General features: G+C 34.6%; 1 protein-coding gene across 1 annotated transcript; it reads left to right on the forward strand.

Annotated features, from left to right (window-relative positions):
• The first annotated feature begins 1,969 nt into the window (after positions 1-1,969).
• LOC105269424 (chaoptin) lies at positions 1,970-18,143 on the forward strand. The gene is made up of 6 exons (XM_011309643.1): positions 1,970-2,218; positions 9,061-9,665; positions 11,041-11,214; positions 13,958-14,076; positions 14,415-14,561; positions 14,896-18,143. The coding sequence occupies exons 1-6, from the start codon at positions 2,214-2,216 to the stop codon at positions 17,851-17,853; spliced, it is 4,008 nt and encodes a 1,335-aa protein (XP_011307945.1). The 5' UTR covers positions 1,970-2,213; the 3' UTR covers positions 17,854-18,143.
• The last annotated feature ends 1,717 nt before the right edge of the window (positions 18,144-19,860 follow it).

Here is a 19,860-nt window from a genome sequence, read left to right on the forward strand (position 1 = left end):
TATCGTCGCCTCATGTATCTCTCACCTCGTTATTTTTCACATTCCTAATCCTACACCCATCCGATCTACTTTCACATGGCGTAAAGGAGATCGATCGCCTGCAGGCGTCAACATTGAGGCCGAGTTATTTATTTTCACACAAAAAAATTATTACAATACCTGTAATACTCGCTCCTTCATTTCTTTCTCATTATATTCATTGGTTTGTCCATTATAAGATTATATCTATTTATACTCGCTGTGGAGGCTTGAATAACCTGATACCAAGTTCTGAAATCAAGTTCAGGGTCTTTCAGGAGGTCATAAGTAGCCCACGCTGTTTCACATGTTTTATTGAATTCTTCAATGGATTTTAGTTGTTGTTAATTCTGCTTTCAATTGGACAATATAAATACACTTTCTTGTGTCAACAGTCACTTTCGTAACAAAAACATTTTCCTACTTTAGCGATTTCACTATTCATATTATAATATAACTAAATTATATTGTTGTCTCAATCTATAAATTTTTGAAAATTTCAATGGATTCCACTGTTAAAAAATCATAAACTTATGAGAAAATCTGGAATCCATGACTTTCAGTTTAATTATTCTATAAAAATCTATATGCCTAAGAAAAATTCAGGTAAATATCCTGAAGTTTTCAATTAGTTGACTATTTATGGTAATTTATCATGAATAATTAAACTCGTGAATTAATTAAATAAAAGAGGCACTTTTGTGATTCGTCTTTTATGAGTTCAAAAAAGTGCCTCTTTTTTCAATTTTATCAGAGCAGTATATTGAGGAATTACTGCGGATATCTTCTCATTCTTCAAGTTTTTTTTTAATATCGAAGAAACGGTTGGTAAAATTGACGTTAAAAAATATACCGTTCAATTATTATTTAATGTCTCACGAGGTGAAAACACTGGAAGAATTTTCCTTCATTCTTAGTAAACTTTTATAAAAATTCCCAAAATTTTACCAAAAATGGAGAAAAATAGATCCACGAGTACGAAAATTTGTGAGTCGCTGAATAATAATGGAATCTAAATTCCTTCATTCTTAGTAAACTTTTGTAAAAATTCCCAAACTTTAACCAAAAATGGAGAAAAATAGATCAACAAGAATGAAAATTTGTGAGTCGCTGAATAATAATAATGGAATCTAAAAATGGTACATTTTTGCGCGTCCATCTGATTCAGAATTTCCCATAAATTTCCAGAGAACATGAGAAATGACAATATAGCGGCAATAACTATTTATAAAGTACTAGCGCGGTACATCTCATTATCAAGAAGAGTGAAGAGATGTGAGGTCTACTGTCTGCAATAACATTAATTAAAAACAATTAGACTAAAACTAACTATTGAGTTATAATATTTCCTTACATACAATCGAAAATTGAAAAATAAAGAAGAGGTAACGTGCGTTGTCCACAACTTTCCGCACTGAGTACAATAAAAACCGGTTTTTCATCGTCTAATTAGATTAAAATCAATCAACGCCATCTTTGAATAACTCAAAGGACTTTATTAAGCCATGAATCAAACCGCGAGTCCTTGCAACATCCTTTGGATAAGATGCAAGGACCTTTAATGAAATAATGGGGATTATCAATCCTTTCTATCTCACCTGAGAAATTTTGTTAGTCTAAAAATGATCGACTAATGAAATATTTTCTTGATAATTTTGGCATGAAATCATGAATGGTCTCGATGGGGCATTTTTCCAAGAACTCTGAATGCTCGCATTATGTCCTACTCATTGCCACAAATTGCACGTGTTCATTTATCCTCGGTGAGCCTTTCGCGTTGATATACTTCCCAGAATGAATTCTCCGTTATGTTAAAGGCCCTTCTCCATGTTGACTTGCCCTCGACAACGCTCCTTGCTTTTTCCCTCTTCTTTTTCATTTATTCCCCCACCTGCTCACCTATTTACTCCTCCGGTTTGACTCCAGGTTGGAGAACAACTTCGGCGCCAGTAGTCCTCCATCTGCTCGCACAACACCTCCAATTTCATAAAAAAACTCATTTGTTATTCAACAATTTGACACATGCTCTACCTCAGTCTCTCTGGTGATTATCTCTTCATTTTCCGGACAATTTAGATCTGCTATTTCTTCCAACTATTCAGATTTTTCAAGATGTGCGTGGAACCAGTTGTGAGCTCGTGGGTGTAAAGTGACAATTCGTGTGGATCTTCTTGATCAATTGAATCTGCAGAATAATGAGGTATTTTCTACATTTTACGTTAAAAATTATGACTGGTTCATTAGCTAATGAGAGTATGTCCAGGATATTTATGCTTGGAAACTTTAGATTGAAATTTCCGCTTAGTATCAATTTGCTCTATTTGTTTAGAAGATTATGGAGAAACTAGAATCAGTGACGAACGGGTTTTCTTCATATTTTAGTTTAATCGCTGATTGAAATATATATTTTTGACGATTGCTATCTCAACTTGTTTTAATTACACCAAGAAAAAAATTAATACTGCTAATTAAATTTACTTATCGCAAGCAAGTGTGTCATTAATAAATTTATTCGAGAAAAGGATTATTTTTTAACCCAATGAAAAATATTCATTAATTGCAACGCACGGTCTTAAATTAATAATAAATAAATAATTCGAGGTATTTTCTAAATGTTAAAATGAATTAGGGAGTGATCATCAGATAAATTCCACGAGAAGAATAAATAAAAAAAATTAAATCTCTTGTAATCCTCATTATTTTTTAATGAAAACTGTGAATTGACTAGAACAGTTATACATGAGCCATTAGTAAATTCCTATATTGAACGTGAAGCGACGATTATGATATAATAATTATCTAAATTACATTTTTTCATTTGGGAAACGTTTTTTAATATTAAAAAAAAATACTCAATTTTTTTGACAATCTGAGTCTGACTGTCTTTGGAAGAAATGATTTTCTTTGGCCGCCGTTAAATTTTCCGAAGCCACTGGACCCTGACCCTGCAATCTTTTTCTCTTGAATATTTTTTTCTGTTCATCTGGTGGTGATGATACGGAGGGGAAGAACCGTTACCAAGTCGGAAGAAAATTGCTCTCTTGAGAGGCATCGAACCGAGGTGTATACTGAAGCCTACCGTGGATGATTATAAACGGAAGGATTACCAGGAAAGGGACGTTTACGATGCTAACGAAACATCGATGCCCTTTTTCATTTTTCCAGTACAAGTCCATCGTGGCGAATTCCTCCCTAGCAGAATAACATTCCACAAACTCAGGGCGAAAATATTTAATACAATCTCTTCAAATTTTCTTCACAAAGACTTCTCAATTTTCAATTGTGTAAATTTTTATTTCATTCCAATTAACCAGTTTCATCAATTTGTAGTTCATATTACAGATATTATCACATTATTCAATAACTCACAAACTTTCGTATGGTTATTTTTCCAAATTTTTGGTAAAGTTTATTGATATTTAATAACAATGGAACTTTGGAACGATATATTTTTTCCGTTAAACTTATCAACTGTTTCTGCGTTAAAAATTTGGAAAAAAAAATTGAAAAATTAGAAGATATTGGTAATAACTCCTTAATGCTTCAAGATCATTGCGTTTTTATTTTTTTAAAGCGTCAATTTCCAATAGATTTAAAAACTAGAAGAGCATCCGGTCGAATTTTTCGTATTTTCTAGGTTTATTGAGAATTCTACAGAAATTTTATGTACATGTTGCTGTAGATAATTTCAATTGAAAAAGTGTAATGGGATTGCTGTAGTAAATTCTCAGGGAATAGCAGGGAAATTAATTTATTAGACAAAATCGCGAGCGAAAGTTTCTCTCATCTCGACAATTTTGCATAAATTAAGTTTTTCTACCAAACGATCATGACATGAAAAAAAAACATAAGATTTAAGAACTCACTAGAATAATTGCACATTAAAGTCCTCAAAGGAAAGGAGTAACTAGAATTTGCAGTGTTCTCAATAATTCCCCTCATCCTACAGACCGGAAAATTATAGAGTACTCGAAATTTCAATCCTTTTGTTCTTTAACCAGACAGATAAAAAATATTATTTCCATTACATTTTATTTTTAAACAGTGATTTTATAGTGGCTAATTCCATTCGGAACTACTGTCGGTGCTACCAAAGAATAATACTTGAGGAATCAACAGGACACAACTACAATTTTAATTAATAAAGCCACGCACTTCCATTGAGTTTCTCCTTGTAATGTGAAACGCTGCAACGTGTAAACTGTCTTTCTACTTCTGATTCCTTGACCTTTCACATTCTGCCGGTGTTTTATAATGGAGAATGCGCATTGAATGAATCAGTATTTGGTGATGTCACAAGAAAATGACAAAATAACAAAAATAGAGAATACTCTAAAAAACAAATCAATCACTGTATTCGTTGTATTCGCCTTTATTATTGGATAATTGACACAAAAATAATTTGTTGAGTAATTGATACAGACATCTTGTCTGAAAATAACCCCAAGTATTTTTCAACTATTTGGGGAAAGATCGTGGATTTTATTCAAGCATTGCAATTAGTTCCCCCAAAATTGGATCATATCATTGGAATAATCTTCGTAGGTAATTGCAGAAAACAATGTAATTTCCTTTTCTACTTCTTGATTTAGATAGTGAAACGAATTCTTTTCTATTTATGTGTTTGTATCAGAATCGCTAGTTCAGCAATTCCTCTCGCTGAATTTGAACTGAATGTTGCTTTCTACGATGATAGAGCAAATCTTCTGATTCTTTGCATTTAATGATGTCGTACTTAAGGAGAATTGCGATGAAATTAAGTGATTATGGTTATTACCATCATCTTTTCCTTTTTTAAAGTACTTTTCTTCTCTGGTCTTTTTAATTCTGAGAGGTTTGTGTTATGGGGATACGAGAAAGTTTTCGTCTCGTGTGGAGACATCAATGCCATACAGGTGACTCTAGCCTCCGGCTAATTCCTCTGCTGGTTGTGCTCTTCAACTTTTTAGTCATTGAAAAAACAAAACCACAGCATAAAGCATAAAGTAGATGATCAATTTAAAAGCAACTGTTTTCGCTGTGAAAAGGAAATTTTTTCATGACGATTAATCCCATTTTTTTATCCCCACTGAGAAAAAAAATCATTTTTACCAAATATTCATTTATTCCAGGAATATTTATGATTGTTTATATTAATTGTATTTATATTACATTAAAACAAAAGGGTTTCTGCAATTAAGTTATTGTTAGCCGAGCCTGATTAGGTTTTAATTATGACAAACATCTAGCTGTGGAAATAATTATTTGAGCCCCCCCAATCATTTGTAAATTTTTGAAAATTTCGGGTTCTTTGAGGGAAGAATTTCTCGGTTGATGGTAATAATTATTGAGAGAGTACATTTTGTTCTTAATCAACTTGACAGTTCTTGAGAGTAATATCATTGTGGAAATTGTAAATTAATGTGGAATTTTTGGAAGAGATACGTGAGGAGAATAACGGTATTAAAATACTGAAAACTTCTCTCAAGTGAATTAATACCTGGGAAAAATTTTCCTCTAAAAATATTATTTCAAAAAAATTCTTCTGTCTATTTTGGAATAAAAAATATCTTCAATATAAATTCGTACTTATTTTCTTCGTTGAGATGTCAAAAGGCCCCTGAAGAATTCGTTCCAGTTTTTCATTCGAGTCAGAGTTTTCCAGGAAAATTTATTAGAGAATTTGCTTGAAGTTGAGAATATAGGAGGGGCCAAAGCCAGAAGGTAATAGTCTCTGAGTAGAAAGCAAATACAAGATGCAGCCCAACCCGATTTTTAAAACTACCTGACTGATTCCCATCTCCATTATGTCCTCCCTCTTTTCTTTTTTTTTTCCTTTCCTGACAGGAGGTGAGGAAAAGTTTTGCGCCGCTGTAGCTGTTCGATTTCACACAAGTCAGGTTTTCAAAACGTGAAATTATGGAATTTCCTTCAGGTATAAACTAATTGGACGATTTCGATAAATTGAAACGATTAAATTTCACATGATGCTAATTTTTCGAAATTACTTGTCTTAATATTTTTATAACTACAGAAAGTTGAAAGTTTTGTAGATCATCTTACGTTTTGAATTGGAGAGAATGAAAAAATTAACCAATAATGCAGGGAGAGACATTATTTTCGAAAATTACGTTAAGAATTTTTCCCAGATCCCAGATTCCCAGCGAAATCTACATAACGTTCCGTAAAAATCCTCGTGAGAAGAATTGCACTTTTTACTCGACGTTATGGCAGTTTCACTGAGAATTTTCTGGTGGAAATTTTAGACCTGCCGGTTTACTACCCGGAAAGAAATTCAATAAAAATGACGTATCTTTTCCGTGATTCCAGAGCGAACAGGAGTTGAAAAAAAACTCACGGAAGTTTTACAAGAATTTTTTTGGAATCTTCCATACCTATTATTTGAATTTTCAAAAATTACGGTACCACCACCTCAGATTTTTTTATTGAATATTTCTCTCGTTGTATGCGATTACTACGCGGTATGGTAATTATGGTAATTTTGGAAATTAATTTCTTTCTATAGGAAATCAAGTAAAAGTATATTAGAGCTACCCCTATTTCAAACTTATTCCGTTCCATTATTTTTTTTTTATTTCGAGGTATTTCCTAAGGTAAATAGACATCCTTACTGTCCGAGCTGAACAGCTATTAATGAATTTAATCTTTTTGAGTCATCTTACTTATTCTGGTGGATGCCAATGTAGGCGTACTGCACTTTTTCTTCAAAAAGCAGTTAATTTATAATTAACTTAACAATATTATTAGGTATTTCCAAAAATTTAAGGCGTGGTAAAGAACTTTTTTTGAAGGTTTCAAGCCTCACCAGCACTTAGCATGACCCAGGGTTCGCGACGGGGACGCGACAGGGACGCGACTGGTATGAACCCCACCAAAGGTCGACCTAGACCAGTCTACTCCCTCCAGGTATATATATATATATACCTAATTGAATGCGACTCAATTTTTATTCTTCCCTTTATTTTTGATAGTTACTAATATGAATAATAACTCAGAAAAATAGAAAATCAATTTATATGAATATTGAAGTAGATTTTTTACCATGTGGATTTACGATTTACTTCCCATCAACATTAGCAATGATGTTGTTATGCATGACTGCAACCATTGATACAACTCGGTACTCTAATGAGAAACATGTATCTTGAAAAGTGAGAGAACGTATTTCACGTCTCCAGTACAAAGTAACTTATCTAGAAGTCACTACTCACGTACCCCACACTCACGTAAATAAGTAAATAGAATCAATTACTTAACAGAATTAAAATGGCTTAACAATTTATGACACAGCGAGAAAAATTCAATAAAACATAAGCAGTAGTTTCACAAATCCTCTGTCAATCACGTCAAAATTCAGGTTCACTCCGTAATTTTGCACGAAGCGACAATCCGCCCTATAGCTACATAACTTTCGTATCATTTTTATGACGTTTTCTTTTCTATGTAATCACTTTGATTCGAGTTCAATTATATAATTCATGACATAGATTTCACATTTTAGATTTTTTTATGACGCCAAGTACGTAATGGTACTGAATATTAGGTGAAATTTCAGGTTTATACATTACTTAACCCGAAAAACTAGAATAATTATCTCAAAAATACACATTAAAATTTTTCTTGTCTGGTATGATTAATTTTACCGTAACACTTCGGATTGCCCTGTTCATTTCACTAGATATTTCTCTGCGATCATCGATAACAAAGTATTGAAGCATGTACGTATGCTAAAAAAAAATCTACTTGGAATTAATATATTTTATATACCTGAAATAAATATATACAGTATATTTGATTCAAATATATTGTATACTTCAAGCATTAAATATATCGAATTTTGATTGGTAAAAGCTTTATTGTATTGCGATTAGATATGTAAAATGACCGTAATTTTTCGATTGACCGTCTTCTCACCATTTTTCAACGCTAAATGGCCGTCAGTAACGAACGGCGTGAAAAATCTGAAAAAATCATCGAAATTAAAAAAAATTGATAACATAGCCGAGAGTTATTAACAATCTATCCTGAGAAAGATGACCATAAGCTAGGGCACCCGGACCACCCGCTCCACAACCCCTGGAACACATTTAATTCCTACATGAACACACCAAAATCAAACAAATCGTGAACAGACTCAAGGCACTAACACGATTCTTCGTAAACAAATTGAACCACATCCTCGACCTCTGTGAAATACGGGATCCCAACATCAGAGCGCATTATAAATACCCACAACAAACTCTCCTCGAAGAGTTCAGACAAATCAAACAGAACTCGGGAGAGCTATCGCCCATTCGAGAGTCACCAAAGCCACTTTGTACCTCTAATTTATCAAATCTCTATTACTCATTTTATCTACGGAATTATTAAATTAAACATTTTATATACTATACGAAAAATACTCATCTGTATGTGTGTATAATAAGAAAAATATATATATTATAAGAATTCACATGCAATTCACTGGCTGATGGTCCCCGAGCAATAGTATTGCATCTTGCAACAAATTATGTTAAACTATAAATATAATATGCATTATACGGTTTATACTGTGCACTTGATTCTAGTATATTTCATTTTTTATGAGGGACACTATTATATTTTTTTCTTTTAAACAACCAAAAATATCCCCGTCAATTTCTTTGTCTAAAAAAAACAATTTTTCATTTTTCTGAGGAACATGCCACGATGCTGCGATCATTTTCAACGTTTCTTCCAAACTTTTGAAAAGAATCACAAAACTTTAGATAAAATATATGGAAATGATCGTACAACCACAAACCTTGGTGAATCATTTAATAATGACAAAACGCAAGAATGCCATCGATAGTTAGCGAAAAAAATGTAAAAGCGTAAATTGTGGTTATATATGGGAATAGAACATTCTTAAGTATAAAATACTATTTTTATAGGCTTGCATTGAAAAGCAAAACTGGCAATTTCATGGAAAGATTGATTGATAGGATGAATTATTTCTGTTGAATTTTTTATTTTTGAGAGTAAGAATATGGGAATAAATGAATTGTTGTATTGATGTTCCAGGGTATTTTGTATCATCTCACTGCTGGTGATAGTGAATAGTAGCAAGGGAGAATGGCGTCCCTGTGTGGAGTTGAAACGAGACATTCAGATAGCTTGCAAGTGCTCACAATCCCCGGAACGGCCGCGTTTCCTCAGAATGGATTGCGATCGAGTGATCTTCACACGAGAGAATCTCGATCTACTCCGAGATCAGCCAATTATCTCAATCACACAGAGAAATGCTGGTTACCACAAATTACCGGAGGATCTTCTGAATGCAGGTCTGGAACTTGAGAAGCTCGATCTCACCGGTAATTCAATCCATCGACTGATGGATCGACATTTGCAGGCGCAAAGTACTCTCAAGGAATTGAGACTTGGAGAGAATCACCTGGGAAATAATTTGAACCCAATATTTTCAAGTAATGAGTTCAGAGATCTCAAGGAATTGCGATTACTGGATCTTCACGGCAATGGACTCATGAGTATCGAAGAGGGAATTTTTAAAGGATGCCAACAACTTGAAGAACTCTATTTAGATGATAATAATTTAGTCTCGGTACCGGCCAACTCGTTGAAAGGCCCCAGAGCTATTCGGAGCCTTTCACTGTCGGGAAATAATATCGGTGAGGAAAAACCTTCAATTTTCAACTCTTTTCTCACGCACCATACCTTTTACTGTCCAATTCAATTCTCACTCGCGTCATTTTAACATTAAAATATGTCACATTCTTTTTTCAATGATTTTTTTTTCCAGGCCAATTTTTAGCCAATATCTCAAAATTGACGGAAGATACCGATTTTTTGACAACTATCTTTTATGTAGCTCTCATTCTATTCTATAAAAAATGTTGTTGTAAAAATTCACTGTAATCCTTCATTTGCGAAATATTGGCTAAAAATTCGCGTCGAAAAAATGCACTTATCCTAGTTAATCACTTTGCTACTCAATTATATGTGACATATATGTGACATCGGATTTTTACCGAAAATATATTTCATGTATATCGCAGATACATATTGAGTGTATGCATGCAATATATATGTGCACATAATTAATATATATTTATCTTATATATCATTTTCCATGCGGGTGACTCACCTCATTCCGATTCACATCCAATTTCTGTTCATGGTTCTCAACAATCGTTTGAATCTCGAAAAATAAAAAAAGCTCCCAGCATCCTCCATTGCATTTTTTCCACATCGTTGGAATTTACCCCATTTTTCAGTCCCAATATCATTTGAATTGTTGATTATGTGAGTGGCAAACTCAATGTCAATGGGAAACGTTCACTAAATTTTTCATTCATCTTAAAAATTCACGAAATTAGGGTTTCCCGTATTGAACGCATCGAAAAAATTATTATTTGTGCCAGACATTCATTGATTTGAGGGAATTCTTTATATGTTTATAAAAATTGTTTTTCAATTAAATTAATTAAATTATTTGCAGTCCATATTTTGAGTCTTTTAATGATTATTCATTTTTATATATTTAGTATTTTCTTGAGAGAATAATTACCATTAATTTCTTAATTAAAAGAGAACATTTGAATTTGATATTAAAATAAAGATTTTTTAGAGTATTGTCATTGTAATGGGGACATTTTCAGTAATAATGAGTGGAAAATGAACTTTTATGAATATGAATATTTAGCAAAAATATTTTTTTCCTCCGTGCAGTTGTTGATGTTTTAACGAAACCCTGAATTACGAAACTCATCACAAAGATTGCCTCTCAAAATCGGGTCTATTTTTAATAAATCGAAAATTAAAAGCTCTTATTTCCTGGAATTTAAACATTTTCAATGTTTTTCAGTTCAGTATGGACCTGAAAATTTAGAATAATTGAGATATTCAATAAATTTCAGTAAATATCAATGAATTCATCAGTTCATCATCGATTCTCTAGAAATGTTATGTTACTAAAAAATGTTCAGGTTTCTACATGAAATTTCCATTATATAAATTGTTAAATAATGCATTTTATTTGTTCAGGATCTTTACCGCGAGGCGCATTCGGCACTCTCGGAGAATCTCTAATTCGAATAGATTTAAGCCGTAATGAGCTTTCTCATATGGAGGACAACGCCCTGATTGGATTACACCACATCCTTTTCTTCAACCTCTCCCGCAACGATCTGACCCGTTTCAACAGTGACGTCTTCAAGGGTAATTTTCTGACAATCTCCTTGCAAATTTATTTTCCTCATTATGAAATATTCAACAATGCTGGTTTCCTGGGAAGGGGAACATGCGCGTATCGTGAGAAATATCGTAAGCCCGGGTGTCACGTACTCCAACCACCGACAACGTAATAACGTTACTATTTTATTTTTCTTTTTTTCTTTTTCGTTGTTGTTAACTACAATAACGTCATTTCTTGATTCACGTTCCTCTTGGCAGAGGTGCAGACTTGATATTCCCGTGGGAGTTTTGTGATGTTGAGAACAATTTGCTATTTCGTTGTAGACTAACTTTACATGCCTCGGGGCGCATCCCGTTACAAATGTATATATGCTCTGGAATTATTTAGGGGAAAATATTCAGTACAGCTTCAACCTCAAATGAATTTTTACTCCTTTATTCCTGTAATTAATCTGTTAGCTAATATAGAAGCTTTAATTATCCCTAAAATTTTTCAAATTCAAATTCAGGCAATTCAAAGTGCAATATTCTAATCTGTTAAAGAGTATCATTTCGAAAATTTCCGGAAAATGTCCAACGAAAGTTCTCTAATAGCTTTTCCAATGTTTTCAATGTTCCAATGGATTTCACGTTGAATCTTCTGTGTGACAGATAGATAAAAACCTAGATTATTCCAAACGTAATAGAAGAATCAGTCGCTTTGGAGGGATTCCTCCGAATAATTAATTTGGTTCATTGTCTATTAAATTTTTTTTTAATAATTTTATTTCATTTGCTGAATTTGTTTTATACAATTTTCTGTTCTTCTGTACGATTGTGTAAATGTATCCAGATGCTATTCCCTGCATTTTGTTTCGCCCAAAATTCAAGTGGAAAATCCGTCAATTACCACTCGTGCTTGAAAATTAAAGGGACATTTTCCTCATTCTTGCGTCCTAGCAACGAGTTTGTCAATTTTTGTAGAAAAAAACCTCTCGTGATTTGCACTTGACATTTTTAACCTGAAGAAGCTATCGGAAAATATCCGATAACTCTAACCCACTAGGGGCATCAATACTAAAAAGTTATAGGAATCCAATCACTCAGTATTCTAAAAAAATAATAACATCTGGAAATTTTCAATTGAAATATCCAGCGAACCCCTAGGGAACCTTCAAACGAATGGATCGAATTTTTTATGACTATCACATTTCATGAATTGAAAAGCTCGTTAAAATTCATGAAACATTTCCAGAGGTTTGGGAATATGAGAATTTTTGGAAAAATCTATTTTTTTAAATATTGATGAATATTTAGTTAATTATAATTGAATCGCCGTGGAAAAACAGAAAATATATACATTGATAGATAGATTTGGGTACGCGGATGGTCGGACTAGCCTCCCCAATTTTCCAATTTTCCTCCCCAACGATTAAATATATACATAATAATAAACAAAATACATATTTGGTAAATTCTAAATTTTATTTCAGAGTTTAAATGAGCAAATTACTCTGCATTTAATGTCATGAACGTGTTATCGTCCGCTAATCTCTTGGTGACTTTTATTACTGAAACTTTTTGCATAAGAATGGAAACTGCGATTTAATCTCATCATTTCACCTCAACATATCACTTCAACGATAATTATGTTAATTACTAGTGCTATTGTATTGTAGTGAAATTTCTAGGTGAATGGCAGATACTGTTTCCCTAACCGTGGAACTCATGTCCCAGGAAACAATGCTATTGTTAGTTGCAGTCTATCCTCCAAATTCAGTTGTAATAAAAATGAAAGATTTCGTTGGTTGATTGATTGATTCAATTTAACCGACTTCACCACTTTCTCTCCGTAATGAAACGTGATGCTATTGGCAATGAATTATCCCCTCTTTAATTGCTCGTGATTTGAATTCTTCAAGAAATTTTTGTTGACAATTTTCTGTACCATTCTCAAAAAATTCGATCGCATTATAATTTTCCATAAATTTCAAAAATTTAAATTCACATTTCTGAATTGTTGGGAAATTGATGATAATTGTACATTTTAATTTCATGGAATCACTGTTGATGGAAGTAAAGATAAATTTAAGTCAATATATTTTCGAATTCGGGATTAATTTTAATATCGGAGTAAGTTCAAATTAAATATCAATGTCTGCAGGCAAATTGGGAGTAATTTCTTAAATATTTATTTATCTACTGAGTAGATAAAACAGTAGATTCTACTGCCTAGAAATTTTGATTTTTATCTACTGAGTAGATAAATGAGTATTTAAAAAATTACTCCCAATTTCCCTGAAGACATTGATATCTAGTTTCAAATTACTCCGATATTAAAATTAATCCTCAATTCGAAAATATATTGACTTAAAGGCCGGATGGAGTATCTCGGAAAGATAATTTACTCCAAAATTGGGATTCCTAATTACTCCGGCAATTAATTGTTTTTTCCGATAATTGTTAGCTAGTGTTCTAGTCGTTGATAACCGCTAGAACGCTAGCTAACAATTATTGAAAAAAAAACGATTAATTGCCAGAGTAATTAGGAATCCCAATTTTGGAGTAAATTATCTTTTCCAGATAATCCAACCGGTCTGTAATTTTTTTTTTTACTTTTATTTTATTTTCGATTCAATTTTTTCTTAAATTGAAGTGTCCTTTATCCTTCTACAGATTATTATTCAATTGTTCATGGAAATTCATTTTCTTCGAACAATAGTACACGGCGAAATGTATTAACTTCGTCGTGGATTATAGAGAAATGATAATTTTTATTTGTTAACAGGTGCTTACAACTTGCTGCAATTGGATTTATCTGTGAACTTTCTCCAGGAATTCCCGAGTGATGCACTGAGACATTTAGAGAGATTGAAGTTTCTCAATATATCCAATAATTTAATCACTGTACGTGAAAGGTTTACATATTTTTTTATCGCACAAGTGGCATATAAAATTAAAATAGTACAATTATCCAATAAAACGGATTACACTAATTTTATTATCAAAAGAACATCGAATTTCACGAGGAAAGCAGAGTTCCCTCTTCTTTTTTGCTCCATTAGTTTCCAATATATCTACACTTTTAATAATTGCATACACAATTACTTCTCTCAACTTATTCAGAATAAATGAGGCAAAAAGAATTAACCTGTTCGTGCTATCGAAGATTTCTCTAGTTAATGATTGTTTATCACTGTTGTTCATAATTAATATACATCAGTGAATGCACTGCTTTCATTCAGGGAATCGAGAGGAATCACTTATCCGGTTTGAGAGAGCTACAAGTGCTGGATCTTAGCAGAAACAACATAGGACGACTTGGAATTAATACATTCTCCAATTTGACGGCCCTCACGCGACTGGACTTGTCACTCAATGCTCTCAGAACGGTAATTGTCTGCATCAATCTAGAATTTAGAAGACAATCTCGATGACTTTACAAATCTATCAATTCACCTGAGCATCACTACAACGATAATTGTTAAATAATTATGGAATTATGTCATTGTTTCAACAAACAAATAAATTACTAATTCGATAATTCCGTTAAACCGTGAATTTCATGAATTTTACGTAGACAGAAAACACTTTTTACAATTCATGGTACACGTCCAATTAATCTTAATCTACTAGTTTTAATTGAGATTAAAAGAGATTAACGTAATTTAATACATCACTGTTTGAATTTTCAAATCTATTAAAATCTATTCACTCCTGTTTCAGGTCGAAGAATCAGCTTTCGAGGGTCTGGTGAACCTGAAATGGCTCTCATTACAGGACAACAATATCCTATTGGTGCCGACCTCTGCAGTGAGCTATCTGCCCTCTTTGACTCACCTACACGTAGAATTCAACCGGATTGCAGCTCTCTCCAACGACCTTCTGCGATCTGTTGCCCCTAGTTTGGTATCTCTCTCCATCACCCGAAACCTCGTCCGAGAAATTCCTGCACGAATGTTTCTGAATTTCGACAAACTCATCAACATCGAGCTGTCCGGTAACATGCTTTCTTCGGTGAGTCCCCAGACTTTCGCCGGTCGTGAAGATACTCTCCTAAATCTTGACCTTTCGAATAACAGACTTGTCTCTGTGGCACGTCTATCATTACGCAATCTTGTGTCATTGAATCTGGCATCAAACCATCTGAAACATCTATCAGCAGAAACCTTAGGCTCATTATCAAAATTGAAGTACTTGAACATCAGCAACAATCCTCTCCACAGCGCCTTTCCACCAGTTTTTCCTCTTTCTCTCGTGACTTTGGATGCATCCCGAACGGGTCTGAAAATCCTGCCCCCAATCCTTCTGGATAAACTCGTTGCCTTGAGCAAAGTTCTCCTGTCCCACAATCATCTCCAGGAACTCGGGGAAAGGACCTTCCAACATCTTTACAATCTTACAACCATAGACCTCTCCTACAACGTCATCGAGCGCATAGACAATGCAGCATTTGTTGGTCTCATCAACCTGTATGAACTCAATTTAAAAGGCAATCGCCTGACATCATTCGCAGGGGAGTTCTTCGACACCGGAACCGGTCTCGAGATCATCGATCTCTCAGACAATGCCATTACTTACATCTCTCCTACAAGTTTCGTTATACACCCAAGGCTCAGGGAACTTCGATTGAGTGGTAATCGGTTCACCAGATTTCCCAGTGAATTCATAAAGAATCTACAGTTCCTCGAGTTCATAGATTTGTCGAGAAACTCTTTGAGAACAGTTGGAGAATTCGCCTTTTCCCAAATAGGAAGACTTCAAGAATTGGATTTGTCAAGGAATCGAATCGAGTCGATCGATGAACTGGCGTTCCACAATTCTACGCAACTGCAAGTGATCGACTTATCAGAAAATCTCTTGGAGAGCATGAGCGAGAGAACAATGGAGGGACTCCTAAGACTGGATCATCTGAATCTTCGAAATAACAAACTCAAATCTCTTCCCGAAACAATCTTCGATCCTTCAAGAATAAAGAGCGTCGAGAAGATTGATTTATCTGGAAATAAATTCAATGAGATTCCAACACGAAGCCTTCAACGACAGTCGGCATCGTTGAGCCACTTGGACATGTCCAGGAACAAAGTGGCTGAAGTTTTTACTCAAGATCTTATAAACACACTCAAACATTTGGATCTATCCCATAATTTGCTAAGCGAAAATGCCATCCGAGGAATCCTAGGTGAGGCTAAGATCCTTCGATATTTAAATCTAGCTAACACAGGCGTCAAGAATGTCACCCGATTGGAGATGCCATTCCTCAAGTCCCTGAATTTATCTGGAAACGAGATAACAGAACTTAAGCCCTCAGTATTGGAACGAGCAACTCTACTCGGAACTCTAGATCTTTCTCACAACAATCTAGAAGACTTTACAAATCTCGCCATTACTTACAGAGCCCTTCCTGCTCTCAGACATCTCGATGTCTCTGGGAACAAACCGAGGAACCTCAACGAAACTTCATTCGATGGTCTTGAACGTCTTCGCTCATTAAAGATGTCCTCTCTACTTGACGTCACGAGAATTGAAAAGACCGCCTTCAAATCACTGAATAAACTCCGAATTCTGTCAGCTTATGATTACCCTCGTCTTGGATACTTCGATGTTCAGGGAATTCTCAAAGAAATGCACAACCTCGAAACCCTAGACATTGAAATCAAAGATTCGTCAGCTGGTAATGATCTTTTGTCCATTCGCTCGCATCCTCGATTGACGGAATTAATCTTGCGAGGCGATCGGTTAAAAACCGTGCAGTCAAGTGCTTTAGTCGGTGTCAGGTCGTCGCATCTACATCTTGGACTTAAGAACTCCTCCATTGATAATCTCCCTGCTGCTCTGTTCTTCCCAGTGCCCAGGATGACTCAAGTAACTCTGGACATTTCAGCAAGTAAATTTACAACAATATCTCCTGGATTACTCGCTGCCCTCGATGAACGAAGTGGAATGGTGAAGATCAAGGGTTTGGAATCAAATCCTATAAATTGCGATTGCGGCGCTAAGCACTTGTGGAGGTGGTTACGAATGTCCACTGATGAATTCAGTGGCCGATGTTCAGCTCCTGAACATCTGCTCGGAAGATTCTTGATAGATTTAACAGAGGAGATGCTGTCTTGTGAGCTGTCGACCTCCACAAAGATCCCATCAACAGAGACAACTCCATCAACAAGGAGTTTTACACTTTCTTCAGAGCCTGAGATTATTTGGACAGTTGCTCCAACGATCGGAGGAACAAGAAACAAAAACTATCCAGACGTTGGAACGTCGAGTTCGTCGAGCACTGATGATACTTTAATAATTGGAATAGTGGGTGGAGTGGTTGCCTTCATTGCCATTGTCGTTATAATCATCTGCATTTGCAGGATGAGGTGGTCGGGTCAGACCAATGACGCCAGAATGGCAGCTATGGCATCAAGCATTCATGATGCTAACACTGTTATGAGACCTGGAAGTGTTTATTCCGGAAAAATGAATCACGAAGGATTCGTCGGTTCGTACAATGGTTCTACTCTTGGACAGGGCAATGGAAGTGTCACACCTGTGCACATGATGCCTTTTGTACAACCAATGCATGTTGTACATTCGATGCATGGCACCCCACCACAGCCTATCTATGGATATTATGGTGGAGATAGTGCTCCTGTTTCCATGTACATGTGTGCTCCTGATGACAAGTTTGCTAGATAGTTCGATGTCACTGGAACAAAGATTTTCTTATTACTGTTGCATTTACGTTTACAGTTCACCTTTGTAAATATACGTATGATATTTTATTTATACGATGATACTTACCTTGTGTAATTAAAAATATTTCCTTCTTACAACTGTCGCGTCTTTTTTTCATTAATATAAGATAAACATGCTGTACTCGTGTAGTTACGTGTTCATGTACAATCGGCGATTTAGCGCAAAAACAGTTTTAACGTATAAATATTTTTATAAGAGGCAAGAGAAAATAAAGTCATTTTTGTTGATAATCACATGGACTATTTTGCTGCTGTATCGCCTATAGGCGATAATTTTAGATGATGTGAAATTGATAATTGTTTGATGGATTATTGGTAGTGATTGTAAGGGGTGAGGAAAAATAGTGAATAGCAATTGGCGCATGTTAAAATTGTCATTTTGAGTGCGCGTGTGCAGCCGCATAGAGCGCGTGTTAGGTGAAACTGTCCTCTCGGTATTCACCAGATGAGGCAGAAGCTCCCGCGGATTCTCAAGGTGCAGTGCACACGCGGATTTCTCACAGCGAACTCATATCCTGGCCTTCGTATGGCTTGCATCATCAATGGAGCATCACTCTTCTTCTTTTCCCTGATTTTTCATTACTTCTGACACACAAACTCTGTCGTAACCAGCGGTCAATAGGAAATTCCCAACGAGTGATGCAAGAACGTCAATCAGCCACTAATTTAAAAAATTAATCAAATCCAATAAAAAATTATCAAAATCCAACAAAGAATCGACTATTGAAGTGAACATCTTCGCGAATCTTAGTTTGGTGTGCAAGTGGATAAATACTTCTTGAGTGGGGAATTTTCGATTTTTGGAAATTCAGATTTCTCATTTCATTGAATTTTTAAAGGATATAATGGTTTTTACTAATCAAATTGTGACAATTTTCACTCTTATTCTCGGATTCACTATCTTCATCTCTGATGGTAAGTTTTTGCATTGTCTGTTATATATTTATTTTTAAACAATTTTTGAAATTTCAAAATAGTCTATAAGAAATGAGTTTGGTGGGAAATTCGAAACGACTTTTTTTCGTGAAAAAGACGAATTTGTGTTGAAGAAACTCTTTTAATAGTTTCCGGATATCAAGAAAATGAAGTAATTGGGATGTAATTCAAGGAAAACGAAAAAGCAAATTAAGTTACATGATTATGTAATGCTAGGTGTCCAGGTGAAATGAAGAGGTGGACTTCTAATACAATTACCCCCGTCACTGAAATGACGGAAAGGTAATGAAATTTGGATTGGAGAATTAAACTCATCGAGTGAATAAATTAATTTCGGCTCAATGATCAATGGGTGGTGCTTATTGGACTTTGTAATTGCTCGATCGATTTTGATCGAGATACTCTTCTCTATCAATTGGAAAAGGGTAAAGGATAACTGAATTCTTATAATTCGTTTTATTGAGGGATCAAAATAGTGGACATCAATTTTATAGTGAATGGAAGAATGGGGTGAAAAAACTTGAAATCCAAATTCATAACAACTCGGTGACGTGAAATTTCTGTGGAATTCTGCTTTGACGAAATAATTCATTTCTTGAATACTCAAGTATAGGGGAGATCCGGGCAAAATGAAACGCGAGACAAAATGGAATGCGGGTAAAAAATCAATCGTAAACATCTATTATTTAAAATTTCCATTTTTTCCGAAATAATTACACTTGACTGATAAAAACATGTTAAATTCCCATGCAGAAGAAATTTCACGATCACGAGCAAAAAATGAGAGTTTTGAACAACAGCATAATTAAAACAACTAATTAGATTCGCAAAAAACAGTAACACTTTTAGATAGTCGCCAACATTTTTTGGCCGAAAAAAATGACTGGGAATGAGTTAAGATCGTTTTTCCGCACGTGTTTCATTTAGCCCCCGCGTCCCGTTTTACCCGGGTGTCCCATTTTTCTTGGGCTCTCCCCTTATTATCGATTTTGAAGTCCATTTGGCTTTTAAA

The sequence above is a fragment of the Fopius arisanus genome, unplaced genomic scaffold (genome assembly GCF_000806365.1).
Source record: "Fopius arisanus strain USDA-PBARC FA_bdor unplaced genomic scaffold, ASM80636v1 scaffold00069, whole genome shotgun sequence".
Taxonomy (NCBI): domain Eukaryota; kingdom Metazoa; phylum Arthropoda; class Insecta; order Hymenoptera; family Braconidae; genus Fopius; species Fopius arisanus.